Source organism: Helianthus annuus, chromosome 13 (assembly GCF_002127325.2).
Source record: "Helianthus annuus cultivar XRQ/B chromosome 13, HanXRQr2.0-SUNRISE, whole genome shotgun sequence".
In the NCBI taxonomy this organism is placed as follows: domain Eukaryota; kingdom Viridiplantae; phylum Streptophyta; class Magnoliopsida; order Asterales; family Asteraceae; genus Helianthus; species Helianthus annuus.
In genome coordinates this window covers 159,127,299-159,154,072 of record NC_035445.2, presented here as the reverse complement: position 1 = coordinate 159,154,072, position 26,774 = coordinate 159,127,299, and the positions used below count along the sequence as shown (strand labels likewise).

The 26,774-nt window shown below is 35.4% G+C and overlaps 2 protein-coding genes and 1 pseudogene across 2 annotated transcripts; 2 read left to right on the top strand and 1 right to left on the bottom strand.

Annotated features, from left to right (window-relative positions):
- Positions 1 to 795: 795 nt before the first annotated feature.
- Positions 796 to 5,742, top strand: LOC110899951 (putative disease resistance RPP13-like protein 1). The gene is made up of 2 exons (XM_022146848.2): positions 796 to 4,892; positions 5,506 to 5,742. Exon 1 carries the CDS (start codon positions 893 to 895, stop codon positions 4,883 to 4,885), a length of 3,993 nt encoding a protein of 1,330 aa, XP_022002540.1. The 5' UTR covers positions 796 to 892; the 3' UTR covers positions 4,886 to 4,892; positions 5,506 to 5,742.
- Positions 5,743 to 6,242: 500 nt separating this feature from the next.
- Positions 6,243 to 18,360, bottom strand: LOC110902110 (annotated as a pseudogene).
- Positions 18,361 to 18,919: 559 nt separating this feature from the next.
- On the top strand, positions 18,920 to 19,285 carry LOC110902109 (dehydration-responsive element-binding protein 3-like). Its single transcript, XM_022148844.1, has one exon. The coding sequence runs from the start codon at positions 18,920 to 18,922 to the stop codon at positions 19,283 to 19,285; it is 366 nt and encodes a 121-aa protein (XP_022004536.1).
- Positions 19,286 to 26,774: the final 7,489 nt, after the last annotated feature.

Here is a 26,774-nt window from a genome sequence, read left to right as displayed (position 1 = left end):
ATCAAAGCAAATCAAATCAGCAATTACAACTGATGAACGATGAAATCAAATCAGTAACTTACTTGATAGCTTCCGAGAGCAATGTAGGATCTGTAAATGAGGCAATTGCGTTCGATCGCATCCTCTTCGGAGAGGTTTTGAACATCGCCGCTGTTGATTGCTGCTTGAAATGCTCCGAAGTAGAAGTTGTTTCTCAGTGCGAATAACAGATCTGGTGCTCCCGCCATTGTTAGGTTAGATCTAGCTCGGTGGTGTTAACAGACGTGGAGAGAAGATGATGCACGAGTTGTAGGAGATAAGTGATTTTCTTGTACCCTCTCACACACACACACGCAGAATAGAGAAATAGAGAGAGTTCAGGAGATGGAGTGGAAGAGAGGAAGAAAAGGTTTTGTGAAGATGTTTGAAGAAAGGGTTACATAGCTTTTTTTTAAGATGAAAAAAGCCATTTTTAGATCTGTTAAAAAAAATAAAACAAACAGTCTTCAAGGGTAATGTCTGCGCGCCTGCAGATATCAGCTACTTGAAGATGTTAGAAGAAAAAACAAACACCCCCCTACCCTTAGAGTATGCATTTACTTTTAAAAGTAAAGCCATTTTTTTAGGAGAACAAAAACAAAGAAAAGTACTGTGGTTTTGGGATAAGGTTATCTACTGCTTCTTTTTTCTTATTGGCTGATCCTTATTTCCATTGTTTTTATTGGCTGATCCTGATTTCCATTGTTCTTATTGGCCGATCCTGATTTCCATGGTTGACCAAGACAATAATACTCCAGACCTTAACATCATAAACGACTGAAACTAACAACTATCCACAACTCTTCACAACATCACCCACCCTTTTCATCTACAATCTCTCACAACTCATCAAACTCTCATAAGTTCATAATCAATGGCTGAAGTCCTACTTTCTACCGTCCTCCAGCTGCTCCCTGTCCTCTTTGAGAAGCTGTCCGATGCAGCTTTGAAAAGAATTGCTCGCCACAAGGGAATTGATGCCGAGATCAAGAAATGGCAGAAATCATTAATCTCCATCCAACTTTACCTTACTCATGCTTCTCAGATGGAGATAGCCGATCCATCTCTGAAACAGCGACTGAATGATCTCCAGCATCTGGCTTATGACATTGAGGACGTCCTCGATGGTTGGGCAACCGACGCTATGGACCCTGAGTTCAAGCAAGAGCCAGAAGGCGTCACCAGCAAGGTAAGAAAGCTAATCACCCCAACTTGTTGCACAACTTTCTCACGGACCACTACTATGATTGCTGAGTTGGATGAAATTTCCACTAAACTACAAGATCTAGTTAAGGAGAAAGATAACCTTGGTTTAGACAATCTTGGTTTGAAAGTGGAAGAGGAAACCAGGCCAAGAATTAATAATAATCGAAGATTACAAACCTCTGTTGTCGACCCATCAGGTATTGTTGGACGTCAAGCTCATAAAGATGCACTGGTTCAACAGTTATCGTTACCGGCTGATGAACCATGTGATAAAAACTATAGTATTATTGCCATAATTGGTATGGGTGGGCTTGGAAAAACAACTCTGGCTAGACTTGTGTACAATGAACAACAGGTCAAGGATCACTTTGATCTAAAAGCATGGGTTTGTGTATCTGATGAGTTTGATATCGTTCGTATAAGCAAACAGGTCTTTCAATCTATGGCAAACAAGGAAGTTTCAGATTTTAATCGGCTTCAAGAAGCTCTTAACGATCACGTAAAGGGTAAAAAGTTTCTGTTGGTACTTGATGACATATGGAGCGAAAGTTATGAGGATTGGGAAACCCTCGTCAGACCGTTGTATACATGTGCTCCTGGAAGTAAGATCATTATAACAACACGGACGGATCAATTGCTCAAACAGTTGGTTTACACTCCTCTACACAAGCAGCTACACGGCCTCTCAGATGATGACGCTTTGTCTTTACTTGCTCGAAATGCGTTAAGTGTAGAGAACTTTGATGCGCATTTGTCGCTTAAACCCTATGCCGAAGGTATTGTGAAAAAATGTGGAGGATTACCTTTAGCTTTAATAGCACTTGGCAGATTGTTGAGAACAAAAAAAGACGAAGTAGAGCACTGGAAGGAAGTGTTAAACAGTGAGATATGGAGATTAAAAGATGAAGGTGGAATTCTCCCAGCCCTTAGATTGAGCTACCATGATCTGTCTGCACCTTTGAAGAGGTTGTTTGCATACTGCTCATTGTTTCCCAAGGACTTCCTGTTTGATAAGGAGGATCTGGTTTTACTTTGGATGGCAGAAGGGTTCTTGCAGCAGGCAACTCCAAATGATTCAACAGAAGAACGCTTGGGTCGCAAATTCTTTGAAGAGTTGTTGTCAAGGTCATTTTTTCAACCTGCACCTAATAATGAATCATTATTTGTGATGCATGACCTCATGAATGACTTGGCAACATCTGTTGCTGGTGAGTTTTTTGTAAGGTTAGACGGTGAGGCAAAGAAGGATATTGGTGTAGAGAGGTTGAAGTACCGCTATATGTCGTTTGTTCGTGAGACATATGTAACTTACGAGAAATTTAAAGGATTCGCCGAAGCCATAAAACTGAGGACATTCTTGGCATCGTCTGTTGGCAAGGTAGAAAGTTGGACAAGTTTCCACTTATCCAGTAAGATTCTCACCGACTTGCTTCCTGAGTTACCATTATTAAGGGTTCTAAGTTTGAGCGGCTTTGAAATAAGTGAGTTACCGGAGTCTATTGGTACTTTGAGGCACTTGAGATATCTTAATCTCTCTCAAACTCATATCACACATTTACCGGAAAAGGTTTGCAATCTTGTTAATTTACAAACATTGATCCTGTTTGGTTGTGATAAATTAACTGAGTTGCCCAACAACTTCCTAAATCTGAAGAACCTGCGACATCTTGACGTTAGGGACACCAAGCTTTTGTTTCAGATGTTGTTAGAGATTGGTAAGCTGAAAAGCCTACAAATTTCTCTCTCGAAAATTGATATCGAAAGTGAAAGCGGAATTGAAATAGCCAAACTTAAAGACTTTGAGAATCTATATGGGAAAATTTCTGTTGTAGGTTTGGAAAAAGTGCAAAATGCAATTTATGCACGTGAGGCGAACTTTTCTGAAAAGAGGCTTAGTGAGTTAGAGCTTGTATGGGGTGACGAGCTAAATGATTCACGAAATGACATGCTTGAAAAAGAGGTCCTAAATGAGCTGAAGCCTTGTCATGATAAGTTAATAAAACTCAAACTTATGTCATATGGGGGATTTGAGTTTCCAAACTGGGTTGGGGATCCTTCTTTTCATCATTTGAAGCATGTGTCAATAAGTGGCTGTAAGAGATGTACATCCATACCGCCACTGGGACAACTACGGTCACTGAAGGAGTTGTTAATTGAAGGCTTACATGGAGTGGAAGTTGTGGGTTTTGAGTTATTTGGGGCTGGTCAAGCATTTCCTTCACTTGAAATTCTGAATTTTCGTGATATGTGTGGATGGAAGAAATGGTCAGGGGCTGTGTTTCCACGCTTGCAAAAGCTTGAAATAGAAGATTGTCCTAATTTGGTTGAAGTCACACTTGAAGGACTGCCTTCATTGAATGATCTAGAATTAGAAAACTGTGACAGTGGTGTGTTGAGAAGTCTGGTTGAAGTAGCATCAGCAGTCACCAAGTTGAGAATAAATGATATTTCAGGGCTTAATGATGAGGTGTGGGGAGGTGTTATAGAGTCTCTTGGGGCAGTCGAAGAATTAAGCATAAGGAATTGTAATGAAATAAGATACCTGGTGAAATCAGATGCAGATGCAAGTAAGATTCTTGTGAAGCTGAGGAAACTGGAAGTGTGGCATTGTGATAATTTGGTGAGTATAGGAGGGAAAGAAGAGGAGGAGGATAATTGTAGGAGCAACCTCCTAACATCTCTTAGGACGTTGTATGTTTCTGATTGTGATAATATGGAGCGTTGCAGCTGTCCAGATGGCATTGAGGAGTTGAGTGTTGAAGATTGTAGGTCAATGAGAGTTGTCTCGTTTCCAAAAGGAGGACAGGAGAAGCTCAGGTCAGTTAGAATATGGGGTTGCAGGAACCTATTGGAAAAGGAGTGGGAGTGGGGAGGACAAAAAATGAACAACAACAGAAGCAGCAGCATGCCCATGCTTGAACATGTAAAGATATATAATTGGCCAAATCTGAAATCAATCATTGAAATGAACTGCTTGGTTCACCTCACTGAATTGTTTATACTCAACTGTCAAAACCTTGAGTCATTTCCAGACACTTTAAAATCGTTAAAGAAGCTGGAAATAATCAAGTGTCCCAAATTGGAGGTTTCCTTTCTTGGTGACGATTTGACATCATTGAAGGAACTGAGCATAAGAGAGTGTCCAAGAATGGATGCTTCTGTTCCTGGTTGGGTTTGGCCTCCCAATTTGCAAATCTTAGCAATTGGGAAGTTGAAGAAGCCCTTCTCCGAGTGGGGCCCACAAAGTTTTCCAACCTCACTTGTGGAACTAGAGTTATACGGTGGTGGTGAAGATGGCTTGAGTAGTAGTAGTAGTGAATTTTCTCATCTTCTTCCTTCATCTCTTACTTCTCTTCAAATACATGGATTTGAGAGATTGGAATCTTTTTCAGTGGGACTCCAACACCTCCAATCTCTCTCTTTTGACTTTTGTCCTAATCTGAAGAAAGTGTCTTCACATCCCCAACACCTCACCTCCCTCCACCATCTCTCTTTTCTCTATTGCCCAAAGATGATGGATCTACCAGAAATGTTGTTGCCTTCACTCTTGAGTTTAAACATCTACTTTGGTTGCCCAGTTCTGAAAGAAAGATGCAGTAAAAACGGGAGTTACTGGCCCCAAGTCTCCCATATCCCCTGTATCTACATAAGCCGAAGTTAATATGAAGGTATCTCTCCCTCTACCTTTGATAATTTTAAATTAAATTACTTATATATATATATATATAATTGTTTTTCTTGAAACAAACAATTTCAAACATAATCTCAAATATATGGTTTACTGTTTTCTTTGCGAAAATTGTCTATTAAATTAATTAATGTTTGCACTCGTATTGATAACCTATTTAAATTAATCAATGGGGTTTAATGGATTAAATTTCCATGAAATATGTAAGCATTTGTTTATATACAATTAGCAAAACCATATCAAAAAGCTATTATTTGTTCAGTTTTGATTTTGATCATTTTTACTGCTAATCAAATTCATATGGCTTCTCTTTGGTTTCATTTGAATGGAATACTATTTCGAATAGAGTCTTGTTAATTCAACAAGACTTACATTTAATATAATACCATATTCGTCTATGGAAAGAGAGCATGCAACATTTTTTACAGTTATATTTCCCATTTTGTGACTCACAATTGCAGAGTTCCAAATGTATGAATACGTAGAAATCATGAAGCCCTTGAATTCTGCTTGTCGACATTGCCAATTTTACAGTTTTCTTATTTAAATTGACAGTGTGAGGAAACTGACCTTGATTATTATATCCATGGCAGATTTGATTTGATGCTGCAGCTTGGAAACATTTTACAGCAGGGAGCAAAAAGTTAGGCTTCATTGGAAGATTATGATGCAGGCTACTTTTTCCTTTATCGTTTTTTGCCGATACCTATTAGTGCATAAAAGAACCAGCTGACTTGGATTCTATTTTGTTGGTAATGGTTCAGACTGCAGATTGTATTTTGTGTGTAGTATACTCTATTACTCTAATGTTATTTGTGACTATTTCATCATTTTATTTAACCGATGATTCGAAAATTGATACCACCACCCATTTCCCTCATTTTTATCACTCTTGCGATGGTGGTCAGCGGTGTGTTTTGAATGAAAGATCAGCTTTTCATTGGTTTTCTAAAAATCTAATTTTCGATTCCGGTGGCAAATTTAGACTTGTGTGTGTCAAAACGAGTCAAGTCAAAATAAGTCTATGGATGTTTAAAATTCATATCAAACTAGAAGATTTGAGTTATAATTTTATTTGAATTAAAGGGGTGGATTTTTAAACTTGATCCGTCACTGGCAAAGGTGGTGGTTCTAATGAACATAACCCTAGACTTCCATTATCAGTGTGCTTATGAAAATGTAGATGCAAACCATTGGTTTTACATTCTCCGGTCATTTCGGTTATGGTTCTATTAACCCACAGTTTAGCTCCAATAACAGAAGAGATAAGACAGAATGATTAATCATCAACCACCAACTTAATATGACAACTAGATAAGTTGCACACAAATTGAAAGAAAGCAAAACTAAAACAGATATACAAAATCCAGGAAACCAATTTACAAGAGACCCAAAAAAAAAAAAAGAAAACGAAAGCGCAACAATCGGTCATCCATATTTCAAACAAATCATTTTCGTCCGCAAATTGAAAAAACTGAAAACCCATCTTTCATTCTGTATACAATGAAAATTTGTCTGGTTGTAAGGAACACATTTAATGCTTTAGATTTTGATTAAATTTATAACTATGCCTATGCGACTGTTTATGAACAGATGAGTAATGCTTCATGTGGACTCATTTTCCTTTGGGACTTCTAGCTGGCGGGGTAGGAGGTTGAGAAAGCTTCCGTGAGTTTGTTGCGAGGAGGTCGAATCTGTTTCTTCTTCTGCAAGAAAACACACAGATTTAAGCACATAAGTATAGATAATCAATTTTAACACATTTACTTACTAATGGGTCAATTCTGTTTATGCTTATTCTTACAGGTCAAAGAGTTAATCACAAATAAAATTGCCTTTACGGTTAGGAAGTTGACAAAAGTAAATAATTCTTATATATAAAAAAATCTTGTTGAATCATTTATATCAAATAATCACATTATTGTGGAATAATATATATTTGTAAACATTGACAAAGGAGTATTAGATTAAAAAACGTTGGACAACAAGTATGATGTGTCGTCTATGCAGTTAAGCGGTCCAAAATCGAATAGCGGTCAAGGTCCGCTATATGATATATAGGTTATAGCGGTGGTATAGCGGTGATATAGCGGTAATTTTTATACCATGCATAATTTATGTATTTATATATATATAAATATATCTTGAAAAATATTAATAGTAATATCAAAATTCATAGTAATATCATTCCATTATCAAAAACCTGTCGCAAATCAAATACTAATAGTAACTTTGAAGTATTTAATTTAAGAATTAACACAATTAAACACCGTTACTGCTATAACCGCTATAGGCCACCGCTATAGGACCGCTATAGCCGTATTTAGCGCCGCTAATAGTGGAACCGCTATAGGCCACCGCTATTTGGACCGCTACACACCCTGAGGTCCGCTAACCGCTTTAGCACCTCTTCATGGTTATGACATATTTTGAATGTAATCTCCCACAGATGAGGGAAAAAAACCCACAAAAATATACTCCTTTTGTCCCATGAAAATTGCAATCATTTCCATTTTAAGGCGTCCCATATCAGTTGCAACATCTCTTATCTTATAGCAAAAACTTAAGCTAAACAACATATTTGCCGTTGGCTATGGTCACAAAGTAACTACTAGATCCCACTATTTTGCAAGAAATGAAAGGTATTTTTGACACCCCTATGACAGTAGTGCAATTAACAAGAGAATATATGAAATATGTATATAGGGGAATGTTAATGTACAATAGCTCCTTAACGTGCGACGGTACGCGACTTAATTAAACATGTTCATTTGTAAATTACGCACGTAACAATTTCAAACCCTAATTACGCATGAAGAAGAAATCACGCATGGCCAAAACACGAAATCACGCATGGCCAAAACACAAAATCACGCATAGGTTGGTTTTTAACGTAATTACGCACGTTATTTTGTTGGTCGCATACCGTTGCACGTTAAGAGACTTTTGTATTTTAAACTTTCTCTCTCCCTATATATACACACACACACACACACACACATTAGGAATGAAATAGGAAGAGAGAGCGAGAGAGAGGTGAAGAGAGAGAGAGAGAGAGAGATCTTACTGAAAAGTGACATGACGGTTGGCCTTTTAGGTTTTGTATTCTTCTTCTTTAACTCAGCTGAAAATTAATTTTGGAAAAATAATTAATTATGACCATGTTGATGCAACCTTACCAGTCACATTTACCAAGAATGCTCAAAAACCGATAGAATTATATCCGTTAATAAGGAAGTATGAGTTTCGCATTCATTAATTATTATATTGCCTTATATTTGGGATAGACTTTTTATATAAAAAAGGGTTATTGGATTTTAATAATCCTAAGTTTCACCTGTTGGCCGATAATAATCCCAACTTTAAAATTTCCCTCTAATAATCCCAACTTGTAAAAGTTTGACCGCCATTGATCCTAACATAGGTGCACTTAAATCAATTAAGGAGTCTTTATGTGTAATTGAATCTATTGAGGACACCAAATTCTTATATGTTTGAAAAGGATCAATGGTGGGCAAACTTTTACAAGTTGGAATTATTGGAGGGAAATTTTAAAGTTGGGATTATTATCGGCCAACAGGTGAAACTTAGGATTATTAAAATCCAATAACCCTAAAAAAAGAGAAACAAATGAACTTGTGTACAAGAAGAGAGCTAGTTACCGATTCCCGGGACTTGATGTTCGTTTACAATTTCAAAGTTTTTATACGTGTACCCCATAAAGTTCACATCTTTAGAGGAGAGCATCTGCAGTTGCCAAAAACAAGTGGAATATATATAAATTAGAACACAAAAGAGAATACATTTATAGTAATTAAAGTTACTTGTAACCACAAAATGAAAAGACGGGAACTTGAACAATGATAAAGTTCCTAATTACAGGGGAAAAATCCGTCGGAACAAGTTTTTAGATATTCATTTACTCATTTGTTTGTGTATGCATAACTCATTGTTTTTACTTGGGTTACGCATAATGTTTAAAAATTCCGTCGGAACAACTGTTTAAATATTCTTCTTATTTAGCTTTAAAAATTCCGTCGGAACAACTGTTTAAATATTCCGTCGGAACAACTGTTTAAATATTCTTCTTATTTAGCTTTAAAAATTCCGTCGGAACAACTGTTTAAATATTCCGTCGGAACAACTGTTTAAATATTCTTCTTATTTAGCTTTAAAAATTCCGTCGGAACAACTGTTTAAATATTCCGTCGGAACAACTGTTTAAATATTCTTCTTATTTAGCTTTAAAAATTCCGTCGGAACAACTGTTTAAATATTCCGTCGGAACAACTGTTTAAATCATTTCAAATTTCTTTCTTTTTATGCAGACAACCTTCTATGACGGTTTTAATAACATTGTTTTTGTAATCATAACTAACAAGTCAAATACTTTTTAGAAGAAATAAAAAATGAACAAACGTGTTATGCCCTAGTTTTACCAGAATATTCTGGGAACAAACGGATAGACCAGACCTAATTGCCCAAAATGTTATTCCCAAAAAAAAAACATATCCGATAATGACTCAAATAGGTCTGTCAAGAGAACATTAATAGATTACTATTTATGTGACCTTCATATATTGCAAAACTAGGTTAACTGAATAACATATATTAATAGCTAGATCCCAAGTAGCATAATCTACACAACATATATTAATCATGGTTGAGATTGCACTCGGTAAACCAATATTCTTACTAACCTTTCTCCACGGCCCTGATTTTGTTGATGAAGGAATTTGGTTTTCACCCTGCAGTAGTAGTATTACACCGACAACAAAAAAAAAATAAGGAATTTGTTGACGAAGGAATTTGATTTTGTTGACGAAGGAATTAGATAAACAGTTAAAAAAACTACCTCCTCAAACTTCTCAAAATTTTGGGTATCCAGCTCCCCATTAACTTCCGGAATAAACGCAGCTTCCATTTGATACAACTTTTCCCATTCTATACCCTTGAACCATGGGTGTGCCTGTAAACGCCAAAACGACACGTTAATCTCTCTATTTGTAGCTATTAAAAGCAAATTTAATTTTAAACCACACGTCACCTTTATTTCATGAGCGCCTTTGGTCCCGAGCCTTTTTTCAACATTGCAAAGAAGTTTACAGATTAAATCTTTCGCCTCTGGAGACAATTTTGCCTCTTCCGGAAACTTCAAATGAGTTCTCCAGTTCACTATCTGTACTAGCAACGTAAAACATATAAGCATCGATAAAAACAACGATAAAGGTTTACGTAATATGCAAAAGTCAATAATTTGACCTTTCTACAAGTAGACATGGGTTCGTCTGAATAAAAGGGTGGGTAACCAACAAGCATTTCATACATTATAGCCCCAAGAGACCACCTACACGCAACAAAATATAATCGGATTAATATTATATATACTATAAATATGCTATTTTGTCAACATCAAACAACTTTAGCCCCTCAAGTTTAATAATAAACAACTTTAGACCCTCAACTTTAGTAAGGACATATTTAGCCTCTTAACTAAAACAACTTTAGCCCCTCAACTTTAATAATGACATGTTTAGCCCCTCAATTTTAATAACGACATTTTTAGCCCCTAAACTACATCAAACAACTTTAGCCCCTCAACTTTAATAACGACATGTTTGGCCCCTTAACTACATCAAACAACTTTGGCCCCTTAACTTTAATAATAAACAACTTTAGCCCCTCAACTTTAATAATGATATGTTTAGCCCCTCAACATTAATAATGACATGTTTAGGCCCTTAACTAAAACAACTTCAGCCCTTCAATACTAATGATAAACAACTTTAGCCCTCAACTTTAATAATGACATGTTTAGGCCCTATACTTTAATAATGGCATGTTTAACCCCATATAACTAAAACATCTAACAACTTTACCTCTCACGATTTGCTTATGTTTTATCTATGTTTAACCCCATATAACTAAAACATCCTTGACCGATATCCGTATTTTACCGCATTAACTGGTTAGTGACAAACTTATTTTAAAGTAGATAATGGGCCGATTTCATTAGTTAAATTCAAACAAAATATACGACGCATAAAGTTCATACCGTTCCCATCGTGCATTAAGATTCTTCATTTGCTCTTTGTAGTGTTTTTCTATATACTGTTTGGCAGCTTCAACCTTCTGTTTAGTAGTGTTTGAAGGTGCTTCGTCATTTGTTACTCTTAATCCTTCCTATCGGTTACTCCTAACTTCCCGTTTCGGTGAAGATTTCGGTTTCAACTTTTTACAGCACCGCTTTGCAAAATCCATCTGTTTAGTCAACCAACACTTTCTTCTAGTCAACACTCAACTACAATGGAACATAACCAAAAACACCAATTTTGTCGTTTCTCCTTTGAATCCAAACAAACTATCGATGCATTGCCGATTCAGAAGTAGACAAATCCGATTACCCTGTTACAATAAACACAATTAAGCATTAAAAGAAATACACAATAATCAACATGAAGTACACGTACCAACCAATGTCTATTAAAGAAAAATCTATGATCCACTGTCATTAAACATACAGACTCAAGGTTTAAAAAAATCAGTTATTATTTTAAAAAGGGTTTTTTACATATTTCTTCTTCCTAAGATGCCTTATTACATATTTACCCAACCCTTAAAATCAATTACATATTTCCCCAATCCTAAGCCATATATATTACATATTTCCCCTTACTAAGTCATATATTACATATTTATCCTTTTTATTAAAATTACTCTATTAAATTCCTACTTTACCCTTAATGAACTTTTTAAAAAACCCATCCCTGATTATTATATTTGTTTGGTTCAACAGCTAATCTAATGACATGAGTGACAATGGACGATGAAGCCTTGAGATATAACAATTTTGCAATCACTAACAACCATAAGGCAATAGTTCAGAAGACACAAAACGATAACTTTCTCTAACTCCATGAAATTATGATATTGTTTATTAATCAACAAATTTAAATCTCACCAATCAGCACATAACAACCTCGTGCACACGTCACCCTATCACCTGCTAGGATTTTTACGACGTAACACACTCAAATAGATGCAATCAGCAGCAGAAAATTATCCTAGATCTTCAATAATGCACACCCAAAATCACAAGAATCCTAACCCGAGCAAAATGTGTAAAACGAATTGATCAGCGCTCCATGCCTTAGACAAACAAACGTTGGTTAGGGCTGGTTTGCCATGTTCGTTGCATTGCCGTCTCCATCACCTTAGGGTTGGTTCGTAGGTAGAACAAGCCGTTGCCGGTGGGTTACTCGCAGGAACGATGTGGCTATGTAGAACAAATCCTGGCTGACTTTTTTAGAAAAGTAAAACACAAAAAGGGTAATTGGGTAATTTCTTAACAAAAGGGGGAATATGTTATTGATTTTAAGGGGTGGGTAAATATGTAATAAGGCATCTTAAGAAGGGGAAATATGTAAAAAACCCTTAAAATTTCCAACCAGTAGCTACTAATTTTGGCCAATCCATAAATATCCCGAATCCAAAACGGAAAACATAATTAATAACATCTTTGAAATCTAATACATGGCTAATTTCTTCAAAAGGGTACCATTTCGGAAGGTATAAGATCAAGCACAAGCTACAATAAAGTAAACATACAGAACAACCAATTGCACCATAAATTCAGCAAAATTCAAAACAGTAACTATTGATGCATAACAAACTATCGATACCTAGCCTATTTAGACGTAGACGAATTCAACTAGCCTGTTAAAATAAAGGAACCCTTAGCATTCGATATAAAATACGACCCACCATCAGCATCATCCACCAAAACCGCCAGTTCATCATTATTGAAATGTAGTCCACTAAAAACCGCCAGCGATATTGACCGATATATCACCGATTTTCCCGATATCAGTACCTTTCTTCTTAGTTCTACCATTCTTCTTTCTTCTTATTGCTGCTATTAATGTTTTAAGTCTTAATTGTTAATTGTTAGTGTTAAATGTTGGTGTTTTAAGTCTTAATCAGTTACTATTTGCTACAATTGTTAGTGTTTTGCAAGTTATAAAAGGTTAATTTGTTAATGGTAGGAGAGTTTCCTGAATTGTTAGTGTTAAATTGCTATGTATATAAATTCTGCATGATATCCCACCGCGATAACCTATATCTCAAATATTGGTCCTTGACCGATATCCGTATTTTACCGCATTAACTGGTTAGCGACAAACTTGTTTTAAAATTTAAAGTAGATAATGGGCCGATTTCATTAGTTAAATTCAAACAAAATATACAACGCATAAAGTTCATACCGTTCCCGTCGTGCATTAAGATTCTTCATTTGCTCTTTGTAGTGTTTTTCTATATACTGTTTGGCAGCTTCAACCTTCTGTTTAGTAGCGTTTGAAGGTGCTTCGCCATTTGTTACTCTTAATCCTTCCTATCAGTTACTCCTAACTTCCCGTTCCGGTGAAGATTTCGGTTTCTCTTTCGGTTTCAACTTTTTACACCACCGCTTTGCAAAATCCATCTGTTTAGTCAACCAACACTTTCTTCTAGTCATCACACAACTACAATGGAACATAACAAAAACACCAATTTTGTCGTTTCTCCGTCTTTGAATCCAAACAAACTATCTATCGATGCATTGCCGATTCAGAAGTAGACAAATCCAATTACCCTGTTATAATAAACACAATTCATCTTCAATAAACTGATTAATACAATTAAGCGTTAAAAGAAATACACAATAATCAACATGAAGTACACACCTACCAAACAATGTCTAGTGAAGAAAAATCTATGATCTACTGCCATTAAACATATAGACTCAAGGTTTAAAAAAATCAATTATTATTTAAAAAAAAAATCCAACCAGTAGCTACTAATTTTGGCCAATCCATAAATATCCCGAATCCAAAACGGAAAACATAATTAATAACATCTTTCAAATCCAATACATGGCTTATTTCTTCAAAAGGGTACCATTTAGGTAGGTATTAGATCAAGCACAAGCTACAATAAAGTAAACATACAGAACAACCAATCGCACCGTAAATTTAGTGCATCATTATTTCAAATTTGGTAGCATTGTGAGGTAATGAGCTCGCAAAAGAGTCTGGTGCCCTAAATTAACAACTCGCAAAAGAGTTTGGTGCCCTAAATTTGGTAGCATTGTGAGGTAATGAGCTCGCAAATAAAATAAACATACAGAACAACCAATTGCACCGTAAATTCAGAAAAATTCAAAACGAGAACTATTGATGCATAACAAACTATCCATACGTAGTCTATTTAGACGTAGACGGATTCAACTAGCCTGTTAAAATAAAGGAACCCTTGGCATTCGATATAAAATACGACCCACCATCAGCATCATCCACCAAAACCGCGAGTTATTTGCAGCGGTGAAATCTTTTTCTTGAAGATTAGTACAGTCTAATGGTTTACATAATCCAAAATCTGACAGTTTCATGTGCCCGAATTTATCAAGCAACAAGTTGTCAGGTTTAATATCCCTGCACAAGTTGGAAAAAGATTATACGTGGGATTAAAATTTAAAAACCGTCCCATGTTTGTATGAAGTGAAGTAAACTAGTAAAGAGTAAAGATTTTTTTTTGTATCAACCTATGAATGTAATTATGTTTGTGTATTGATTCAATTGCCAAAACAGTTTCCCCAACGTAAAACCGAGCTTCGTCTTCAGTTAACGTATCCTTTCGCATGAGTAAAGTCATCATATCTCCACCGGGAAGATATTCCATGATGAGGTAAAGATATTCTTCATCTTGGAATGAGCAATAAAGCTTAACAATGCAATTGCTATCGACTTCCGCAAGCAGGTTCCTTTCTGCTATCACATGTTCAACCTAAAAAAAACCCTCTGATAAAGCAACTTAAAGCATTTTAAATAAAATCTTAGAGTAAAATGCCATTTTCGTCCCTGAGGTTTGGCCAATTTTGCGACTTTCGTCTTAAAGGTTTGTTTTTCCGCATCTAGATCCAAAAGGTTCAAAATCTTGCCTTTTCATCCAGCTCGTTAACTCTATCCATTTTTTCTCCATTAAGTCAGGGGTATTTTAGTCTTTTTTATTAACTTAAAGGGCAATTCGGTCTTTTGAATACTTGTATATTATGTTAAATGCTTGTACATAAAGTAAAAAAGACCGAATTGACCTTTAAGTAAACAAAAAGAACGTAAATACCCCTGACTTAACGGAGAAAAATGGATGGAGTTAACGAAGTGGATGAAAATGGCAAGATTTCAAACCTTCTGGATCCAGATGCAAAAAAAGTAAACCTTTTGGACGAAAGTTGCAAAACTGGCTAAACCTCATGGACAAAGATAGCAGTTTACTCAAAATCTTAACTAAACTTCTACCTGGCCTCTACGAAGCATTTCGGATTTTTTAAGCTTTTTCATTGCATACACGTTACCAGTTGTTTTCTCCCTGCATATTCTAACCTGGAAGAGATTAATAGTCAAAGTCAATGGTCAAGGCAGGTCAAGAAGGGTTGGTGAGTTTGACTTTTGTATGGTTCTGTAAAGAATAAGATTTTATATATATAGTTATACCTCACCAAATGCACCCTTTCCTATCATTGTTAATGGTTCAAAATCATCAGCGCCCATTTTATGCCGCTGAATGCGCATATATTCTGTCTCTTTTTTCTCAAGATGTTTAAGTAAATTGTTTTGTTCTTCTTCAGAAACCTCTGAATCAGCCAATTTCTTCTCGAGAACATTACGCCTGCATCAAGAATGGATTTCTGTTATCATTTTAGTGTTATACTTCTTAATCACATTCATTTAAAGATCTTTTATAAATGACCGGTACGTTACAGGTAATCAATCATATTGAGAATGCATTTTAAACCTCAATAATAGAGAGCATAAGAAACTTTTTTCCCCGTATAGAACATATAAATACTGCGGCTATGATCTAGTATAACGCACGGAGATCGCGAAAAACCTATGTAGTTAATATCGGCAATATATTGGTCAGACGGTCCCCATGTCAAATATCGGTGTCAAATGTCAATACTGATATTATCAGCGATATTGACCGATATATCACCGATTTTCCCAATATCAGTACCTTTCTTCTTAGTTCTACCATTCTCCTTTCTTCTTATTGCTGCTATTAGTGTTTTAAGTCTTAATTGTTAATTGTTAGTGTTAAATGTTGGTGTTTTAAGTCTTAATCAGTTACTATTTGCTACAATTGTTAGTGTTTTGCAAGTTATAAAAGGTTAATTAGTTAATGGTAGGAGAGTTTCCTGAATTGTTAGGGTTAAATTGCTATATATATAAATTCTACATGATATTACAATTACCAATATCCCACCGCGATAACCTATATCTCAAATATTGGTCCTTGACCGATATCCGTATTTTACCGCATTAACTGGTTAGCGACTGTAGGTCCCGTTTTTCCGGTGGATCGATAACGTAAACCTATCCTTGTTTATCACAAACACGGTAACGGGTGCGGAATCCCCGTGACGGTGCAAACCAAACAAAGTGTAAATTAAGAACACGCGTAACCAAAAGATTCAATATCTATTGATTAGGGATGAGTACCACCCGAAACATATACAAACAATGTTTACAGAGTTTCACTAAGTCTCACAGGTCTCTCATCAGTTTCACACAGAAACTGAGAGGGGTATTTATACTAGAGACAGACCAGACTACGACGAAACGCATGGAGGACACGACGAAACAACAAAGTCGACGAAACACTATCTGTTTCGTCGACATACATATGAATATCTTCAGTTTTGTTTCGTCGATTGTAGTATGAGCCCAACTGAAAATCAAAGCCCAATATAGATTTCGGCCCACACATCTGTTTCGTCAAATGTTTTCAAGATTTCAACAACTATGACATCATCATGATGATGTCATGGTGATGTATCGAGGGAATGGGTCCGCAGCTCTCCGTGCTTCGCGTGTCGAACTCTGGGGCGCACGACGGAGGAATGTCGTGACGTCGGGCTTGAGCCGGACCTAACCGTGTCGAAACCAAGTCGAACCGAACCGAGTCGAACCGAGCCGAGTCGCGTCCACACAAAGTGTATCAACAGCGACAAACTTATTTTAAAGTAGATAATGGGCCGATTTCATTAGTTAAATTCAAACAAAATATACGACGCATAAAGTTGGTACCGTTCCTTTCGTGCGTTCAGATTCTTCATTTGCTCTTTGTAGTGTTTTTCTATATACTGTTTGGCAGCTTCAACCTTCTGTTTAGTAGCGTTTGAAGGTGCTTCGTCATTTGTTACTCTTAATCCTTCCTATCGGTTACTCCTAACTTCCCGTTTCGGTGAAGATTTCGGTTTCAACTTTTTACACCACCACTTTGCAAAATCCATCTGTTTAGTCAACCAACACTTTCTTCTAGTCAACACTCAACTACAATGGAACATAACCAAAAACACCAATTTTTCCGTTTCTCCTTCTTTGAATCCAAACAAACTATCTATCGATGCATTGCCGATTCAGAAGTAGACAAATCCAATTACCCTGTTACAATAAACACAATTCATCTTCAATAAACTGATAGACTCAAGGTTTAAAAAAATCAATTATTATTTAAAAAAAAAATCCAACCAGTAGCTACTAATTTTGGCCAATCCATAAATATCCCGAATCCAAAACGGAAAACATAATTAATAACATCTTTCAAATCTAATACATAGCTAATTTCTTCAACAAAACGGTACCATTTCAGTAAGCATTAGATCAAGCACAAGCTACAATAAAGTAAACATAGAGAACAACCAATTGCACCGTAAATTCAGCAAAATTCAAAACGATAACTATTGATGCATAACAAACTATCGATACGTAGCCTATTTAGACGTAGACGAATTCAACTAGCCTGTTACAATAAAGGAACCCTTAGCATTCGATATAAAATATGACCCACCATCAGCATCATCCACCAAAACCGCCAGTGCATCATTACTTCAAACCACCATAATTTCTGTATGTACTCACCACCATCTTCTTCAAATTTGGGAGGTAATGAGCTTGCAAAAGAGTTTGGTGCCCTAAATTAACAACTTGCAAATTCTTCAAATTTGCAAAATCAGTCTTTGCAGGCATTGCATTCACCTCAAGATTCTTCAACCCCCAAATTAAATTCATCCCACTTGGCAATTCAACCCTAAATTGATTAAATAAATGGGACTGAAAGAACCCCAAGTTCTGAAAATATCCGAATTAAAAAAAAATAAAAAAGACAACTTCCCACATAAAAAATTTCTTTTTTTTAATAACAATGAACAATTCCAAACAAATGCAATGAAGGATCAGAATATTTTATGACTGAAACAAGAACCACAATGAGCGAAATTACCTCCTGATAACCTAAACTCAGAAACCCTACCACGTGCGTTTGTTGATTGACTTTTCGGAAATTCAACCATGGCGGAGGAAGGAGGGTGAGAGTATGGAAGACTGGATCCATGCTACGCTACGCAAATTGACTTTTCGGAGTTTTGATGTGTGTGTATGTGGTGGGGGTATATGATATGTAGCGTAGGAAAGAGAGAACGTGATTGTTCGTTTGTACTTGGGTGGATTTTATTACGGGGAAATAGCGAAAATAGCCAAGATTTCGCCTGAGTTTCGAAAATAGCCGATTCAAACGTCTCTTTAAGACTTTTCCTCAAACCTAAGACGTCTCAACCAGCAATCAATCCATGAATGCCACGTGTCCACACAAAAGAAATATATAAAGCTAATAAATATAACGTGCACATCACAGTCTTGTCTTGGGAAACACCAAAACTCTTACCTCTCTCTCTTGTCTTCTTGTCTTGTCAGTGATCCCATTTTTTCTTTTTAAAACCATGGGCGAATACCACTAATTCCCCACCGTTTTTATCACTTCAATTCACACATATAGATATAGATAGACTCATATATATCATCTTAATTTACATCATTTGCAGCACATACATCTTTTTGGTAAATCCGTCCCCCTGTCCTATTTGTTCAACACACGACACATTTGTACTCAGTCATATATACACACCCATAGATGGCTGACCCCCTTTCTCCACCTCCACCACAAAATCCTAAAATTTTGGAAGTTGAGTTACCAGCCAAAACCAATGTCGTGAGCACCTCCAACCGCCGCAGCAGCCCAAATGCCACCGGAAAACATCCTACATATCGTGGGATACGAAGTCGCAGTGTCAAATGGGTTTCGGAGATTCGGGAGCCACGTACAAGCAAGCGTATCTGGCTGGGGACTTACCCAAGGCCGGAGATGGCAGCGGCAGCATACGATGTGGCTGCGTTGTCGCTCAAAACCATTTGGGTTTTATCACCGTCACCTACCACAACTTCGCTGACGTCAAAACTTAATCGCCGGAGAAGATTGCCGGAAAACGAGCGGTTGTAGAGAGAGAAAACAGCAGAGACGTTTCACCTGATACGTTTCACCTGAGACGTTTCATTGTTCTGAGATGTTTCAGCACTTGTGGACACGTGGCTTTCGGTGGATGGCTGATGAGGAAACGTCATGAGACGCGTGGGAATTTGTGAAAATGTTGACCAGGTCTTGGCTATTTTGGTGATTGCCCCTTTTATTATTTTTTATAATTTTTAATATATTTGAAAAATGGTTGTCAAATGAATGAGAAAGAAAAAATATAGAAAATATTATTTGAAAAATACGAATACTTTTAGAAAAACCATGAAGGGTATAGTAAAACAAAAGTTTTAGGTACGCAAATTGCTTCGTCCATCAAAACCATATAAAAACAAGAGTAAATTGTTACAATCATCCCTAAAATTTAGGTTTGTTTGTCAGTTTCATCCAAAATAATCTTTTTGTGTCAAATAGCTCTTCACCTTTTGCATTATTTGTTATTTTCATATAAACCATTAACTCAGTTTACTTTTTCTGTTAAGTTGAATGATATTTTGATGAAATTGACAAATATAAAACCTCAGGGATGATTTTGGCAATTTTCTGTTAAGGTGAAGGATCTTTTAAATTTTATAAAGTAAGACAAATAGTAATTTCTGATTTTTTTTATATACATTAGTTTTATAAAAATAAAATCTACTTCAACCTCAAAATTTTATAAAACTAAAATGCTAGTGACCTTATATAAAAATGTCAAATAAACAAATTTTATCATATGTACAAAATTTGTAATTCATATTCTACTCTTTTAAATTCGCTCCTACCAAAAAACAGAAGTCATTGCCCCCCCCCCCCCTCCCTCCCCCAATCAAACAATGTACAATTACCAAACGTTAAAATTACCCACCAAATAGTAAGTATAATGTCATGAACCAAAAGTTTATTTACTCAAATCACTCGGAATAAATATTAGTTAGTTACCCTCATAATTTTAATTAGATAAATATTTTATTTCTGTAAACATATTTCTTAGGTGCTCAACACTTTTAAAAATATGTAATGTTTGACAAAAAAAAAATTCTATCTTAACACTTGATTAAATACTAAAAGTTGTAATTGATTGTTATGTGCTGCACACCATTGATATTTATTTTATATATCATTTTCTCTTTATAAAACTGATCTATATAAAAAAACTGGATATTAATTTCTGTCTTAATTTATAAAATTTAAAACATCCTTCACCTTAACAGAAAAAATAAACTGAGTTAGTGGTTTCGATGAAAATTTATAAAAATTATGTGACAAGACTATTAATTTTTTCTTATAAAAACTACGTGTATATTATGTTTTATATATATGTGACAAAATTAACTGAATAAAACAAATTAAAAAGAGTTTGAGTGAATTGCCAAAATCGTCCCTGAGATTTTATTTTGTCAGTTTCATCGAAATATCCTTCAACTTAATATAAAAAGTAAACTAAGTTAGTGGTTTAGATAAAAATGGCAAAAATGCCAAAGGATAAGGGTTGTTTGGTACAAAAAAAAAATATTTTTGATGAAGTTGGCAAACAGGCCTAAACCTCATGGACGATTTTGATAATTTACTCCAAAAACAAATTGCATTCAACTCTTATATTTAAGTTTCTACCCTTTTAGTTGAAGAGAATTTGACTAATGGTTAATGGATCTTAATAATTCCAAGTTTCACCTGTTGACCGATAATAATCTCAACTTTAAAAATTCCCTATAACGATCTCAGCTTGTAAGAATTTGGCCCCCATTGATCATTTTCTAACAGATAAGAATTTGGAGTACTCAATAGATTCAAGTGCACTTGCAGCTTTCTTAATTGAATTAAGTGCACCTGCAATTATAAAAGGATTGATGGGCCCAAATTCTTACAAGTTAGGATTGTTGGAGAGAATTTCTAGAGTTGGAATTATTATGGGCCAACAGAAGAAACTTAGGATTATTAAAATACAATAACCTTTTGATTAATGTTGACATATATATATATATATATATATATATATATATATATATATATATAGGGAAGGGCTATATGAAAAACCCCATCTTTTTTAAAAAACTATGAAAACCCAATATCAACCATTGATTATGTTTCATCTAAGTAGATCAATGGTTCTCCTATTTTTAGGTAAATATTAGTTTTTAAATAATTCTTATATTACTTTCTAGTACAACTAAAGGGCAATTTGGGTAGTGAAAAAGGTACTTTTTGTGCTTTGTTGAAAGTGACTTTCCAATCAAATCACTAACTCTTTCTCTTTCTCTTACCTCCTTCTCTTTCCTCCTACACCCCACAAACGTGAAGAAGAACAAGAAAAAGATGATCTCATTTTAGAATTCAAATATCCAAGATCTAAAAGTGATTTCAACAAACACTAATCCCAGATCTTTTAGAGAGAGAATGATGGCAGGACAAAAGTTTTTAGAGAGATGAATTTTTTGTTTTAGAGAGAGAAACAGCAATCTTCATCATGTTCATCTATAACACCAAGAACACACATACAAGTGTGTGAGAGAGAAGAAGTTTGAAGTATGTTGTTTTAGGGAGAGAACGATGAGAAGATGAATGTTTTTAGAGAGAGAAAGTTGATGTTTTAGATAGAGAAACAACAATCTTTATCATAAAGACACACACGAGTGTGTGTGTGAGAAGAAGGTTTGAACATCTTCTTCGGGTTCATCGGACGGTTCTAGATCCGGTAAGTGTTCTTGAATAAATCAAAAAAAACTTTGGGATAAGATTTTGAACCGGTTTTTTTGTTGGTTTGGTTGCTTGTTAGGGGCTTTTGATCTTAACAGTAGCTGATTTTTTGTTGGTTTGGGTTGCTTGTTTGGGTTTTTGATCTGAACAGTAAGTGTTTTTTTGTTGGGTTGCTTGATTCACAGACTAAGACCCATAACATGTTGGTTTGGTTGCTTGTTTGGGGATTTTGAACCGGATTTTTTGTTGGTTTGGTTGCTTGTTTGGGGATTTTGATCTTAACAATATTTGTTTTTTTTTTGTTGGTTTAGTTGCTGGTTTGGGCTTTGGATCTGAACAGTAAGTGTTTTTTTTGTTGGGTTGTTTGATTTACAGAAACAGACCCATAACATGTGTTAAGCACCTGTTAGAATGATATATAACGTGTGTTGATTTACAGAAACAGATACATAAAGATATTCAATTGACAAGCTGGATGGATGTATGCGACGTTAATGCGGGGACATTGAATAAGTCAACTCTTTTGGGAAAGAAGTTTTCGTTTATTTATAACATGTGTTAGTGATTCATGCTGTAACAGATCCATAAAGAAGTTTTCATGCTGTAACAAGTTTTCGTTCGTTTCTAACATGTTTTGCACATTTTGGAATGTATAACATGTGTTAAGCCTCTGTTATAATCATTTTGTAACCTGACATGTATTCATGTATAAGCTAGTGGTTTACAAAACACCATGATGTGTATATACTGATCTAACATGTGTTACTATGTGTATGTTTGGAACATGTAATTGATTAACATGTGACAAGGGTGAAAACAATCGACGGGGGCGATGAGTTTAAAGGTGAGCTTAGTTAATATCGTAATCTTGTTGTAACCCCACTTGTATACATATGATAACATGTGAGCATCCATTATAACCCGACTTGTATTCATGTATATCAAAAGTGGTTTGCAAAACACCATGATGTGCATATACTGATCGTAACACGTGTACAAGTTAATATGGAACATACAAGTTAATATTGTAACACCGTATACCTGGGATAACATGTGTTAAGCCTCTGTTATAATCTTGGTTTAACCCAACATGGTGTCATGTATAAGCTAGTGGTTTCCAAAAGACTATTAACTTGTATAATCTTGGAACGTACAAGTTAATATTGTAACACCGTAACCCGACTTGTATTCATGTATATGAAAGTCACATCCTTTGGGAAAGAAGTCTTCGTTCATTTATAACATGTGTTGGTGGTTCATGCTGTAACAGAACACCATGATGTAACCTGACATGTGTTCATGTATAACATGTGTTAAGCCTCTGTTATAATGATATATAACGTGGGAAAGAACTTTTCGTTTGTTTATAACATGTGTTTGTTTTGCACATTTTGGAATGTATAACATGTGTTAAATCTCTGTTATAATCTTTTTGTAACCTGACATATATTCATGTATAAGCTAGGGGTTTACAAAACCCCATGATGTGTATATACTGATCTAACATGTGTTACAATTTGTCTATTCGGAACATGTAATTGCTTAACATGTGACAAGGGTGAAAACAATCGACGGGGGCGATGAGTTTAATGGTGAGCTTAGTTAATATCGTAATCTTGTTGTAACCCCACGTGTATACATATGATAACATGTGAGCATCCATTATAACCGACTTGTATTCATGTATATGAAAGTGGTTTGCAAGTTAATATGTGTACAAGTTAATATGGAACATACAAGTTAATATTGTAACACCGTATATGGAACATACAAGATAATATGGAACATACAAGTTAATATTGTATAACGTGTGTTAAGCCTCTATTATAACATGTGTTAAGACTTCCAGAATGGATGCATAAACTCCAATATCAACTTAATAACATAGTATACCTGATATAACGTGTGTTAAGCCTCTTTTATAACGTGTGTTAAGACTTCTAGAATGTGTTAAGTCCATACCTTTTAACATCATGTACTAGACAAAACAAAATAAGAGTCTCACATTACATATTACTAGTAAACGAAAATACATAGCACTAAGAAAATGGTGGAGCTTCCTTTGAAAGTCTGCCTTAGCTTTTCAGCGGCTACCTTTGCTGTCTTAGCTTTCCAATGGTCCCGAGAATTGGATCTTATTTCCCTTGAATCCATCACCGTCCTAATAACAAAAAGATAAGATAACCGTTAAGTCGTTAACCAGACATAAATATTAACACATTCATAGCTAGAATTTTTTTTTTCTCAGATAACATCACAAAAAACAGTTACTATTCAGATCAAAAAACCCCAAACAAAGCAACCAAACCAACAAAAAACTGTTACTATTCAGATCAAAAGCCCAAACAAGCAACCAAACCAAGCACAACTTTTTAACACAAAAAATAAATGTCTTGGGTGATAAGGACATCACTTCTGCTTCTGGATCTACAATTTTTACAATTTATTTTTAAGTTTATTAAAGACAGAAACTGTATCAATTGTCGTTTCATAATTTCATAATTTATTATTACTTTTTTTATAAATATGTTTCTGATTTAACAGTTACAAAGTACAAATATCCATCGGCAAAACCCATGAAAAAAGATTAAAGATTTAACCATTTTCAACCTGGGGTCAACTGCTAGTACATTCATGGTAGACTTTCTTTGAAAAAAACATATTTTTCATTTAGAAAAAAATGAAAAATAATGAAAAATTGAAACCCACCATTTTTTCGTCTTTTTTTTTTTTTTGAAAATTGTGAAAAAGCCAAGAAACAAGATTAAATATTTCAGAGATTTAACCTGGGTTGCCTGGAAGACTTCTTTTTTTTTCTTGATTAGTGGTTGACTTTGACTTGGAGGAGGATGAGCAAAGTAATTTTGATAATTTGGATTATAACTACTTCCATTTTCTTGACCTATATTCTCAGAGCAAGAATTAACTGTAGTTGCATGAAGATCAGATGCAGAACTCAAATCATCTTTAGAATCACATTATGATGTTTCATCATCTTCTTGTCTCACTAGGGTATTTTGGAGGGGCAGTGGTGGCAGTGGTGGGGGTTGTGCAGCGGGGGTCGGCCGACGGTGGTAAAGGTGCAACGGTGGTGGGGGTTGAGCAACAGGGTTGGAGGTGTTTACGGTGGTGCCGGAGGTACAATATTGATGGTGGTACGGTGGTGATGATGGTGGTGGTGCGGTGGTGATGGTGGTGTGGTGGGAAAAAAGATAATGATGAGAGAGAGATTTGATGAAGAGAGATCTGGATATGAATGTGAATAAGTGTGTGTGTGAGATATGTGTGAGAGAGAAATGTGTACTAACATTAGGTATTGGTATAAAAGAAGAAAGAGAAGCTGGTATAACATGTCAGGAAGAGAGAGAGAGCAATGTAAAAAGACCAAAATACCATTCATTTTGTCATCTTCAATCAATGACGTGGCCAATTGTAGGCCTTGTGATGGGTTTGCTAAGTTTCCTAAAAAAATGAGGTTTCTTGTAGAGCATTTCCCTATATATATATATATATATATATATATATACACACACACACTTAATTGTTTAGTTTTTAAGGGATGTATGTCACATTAGTTTCTCGGTCAATGGGTGAATAGGGCACTCCTTTCATCTATCATAGCCTCCTCTAATATTGTATTATCATGTTATTTTCACCGTAAATCTAGCTAACACCACAAAATCAACATTCTTTTCAACTAACCTAAAACCCTGTAGTTTTTTAAATAACAAATAAACTCAACATATAAAAATAACTAAATTATATTCCCTTGAAAATAAAAATAATACATAATTATAGTATATTACGAAAACACAACTCTTAAGTTCAGTATGTTTTTGTATCTTTCAAATTTGGCCACGTTTGCTTTTGTTCCTTTGAAATTTGACCACCAATTTTATATATAACGTGACTCGGGGAGCCCGGTGTAGTGTAAGCGGGTACCCCTACTTACAACTCAAACATCGCCACTGGTGGTGCGGATATAGCCGATGGATTAAGGAGGAAAAGAATGAAATTGTGTTATTATTATTATCTTTTCCACTTTAATCTTTCATTTATATAATATATATGTTTTTTAAGATGTAGGTGAGGTGATTTGTGATACGGATCAATAGTCAGTGGGTCGGACAATAGTGGATTGAGTTGTTGGTTAGCAACAGTGGATTGGGTTATTGGTTAGCAAAAGGGGATTAGTCAACAGCAACAGGGGATTAGTCAACAGTGGATTGGGTTGTGGGTTAGCGACAGTGGATTGGGTTAGTTAGCGACAGGGGGATTGGGTTGTTAGTTAGTTAGGCAGTTAGAATGGTAGTTGGTTAGTAGTTGTAAGGGTTGTTGTAAACTGAGGATATAAAAGGGAAAGATTGTAATAGTATAAGGTATCTTATGAAATAATAATCAAATTCCCTCCTAACTTCTCTATCAACCGCCATTAACGAACTTTCGGAGCTTATTCAATCATTGAGCTCCCTGAGCGTTAATTGAACTTGACCATTGTTAATCAATCTCGAGTTCATTCAAATTCAATCCTTATCATTGGTATCAGAGTTGTCTATCCTTGGACACTCTCGATCCAATTCAAGCACGAACCCTAATTCAATCAATTGGGGAAGAATTAGCAAGTTCAATTTCAATTTCTGAATTCAATCATTGTTTCGATTGAATTCCTTCATTTGACGTCCGTTCAATTCAATTTTCCATTGGTCTTTGTTCAGATCAATTCCAAAGCAAAATGACGAAGAGACATGGTCATAATGATGCTGATGATGCTGAAAGCAGTCAG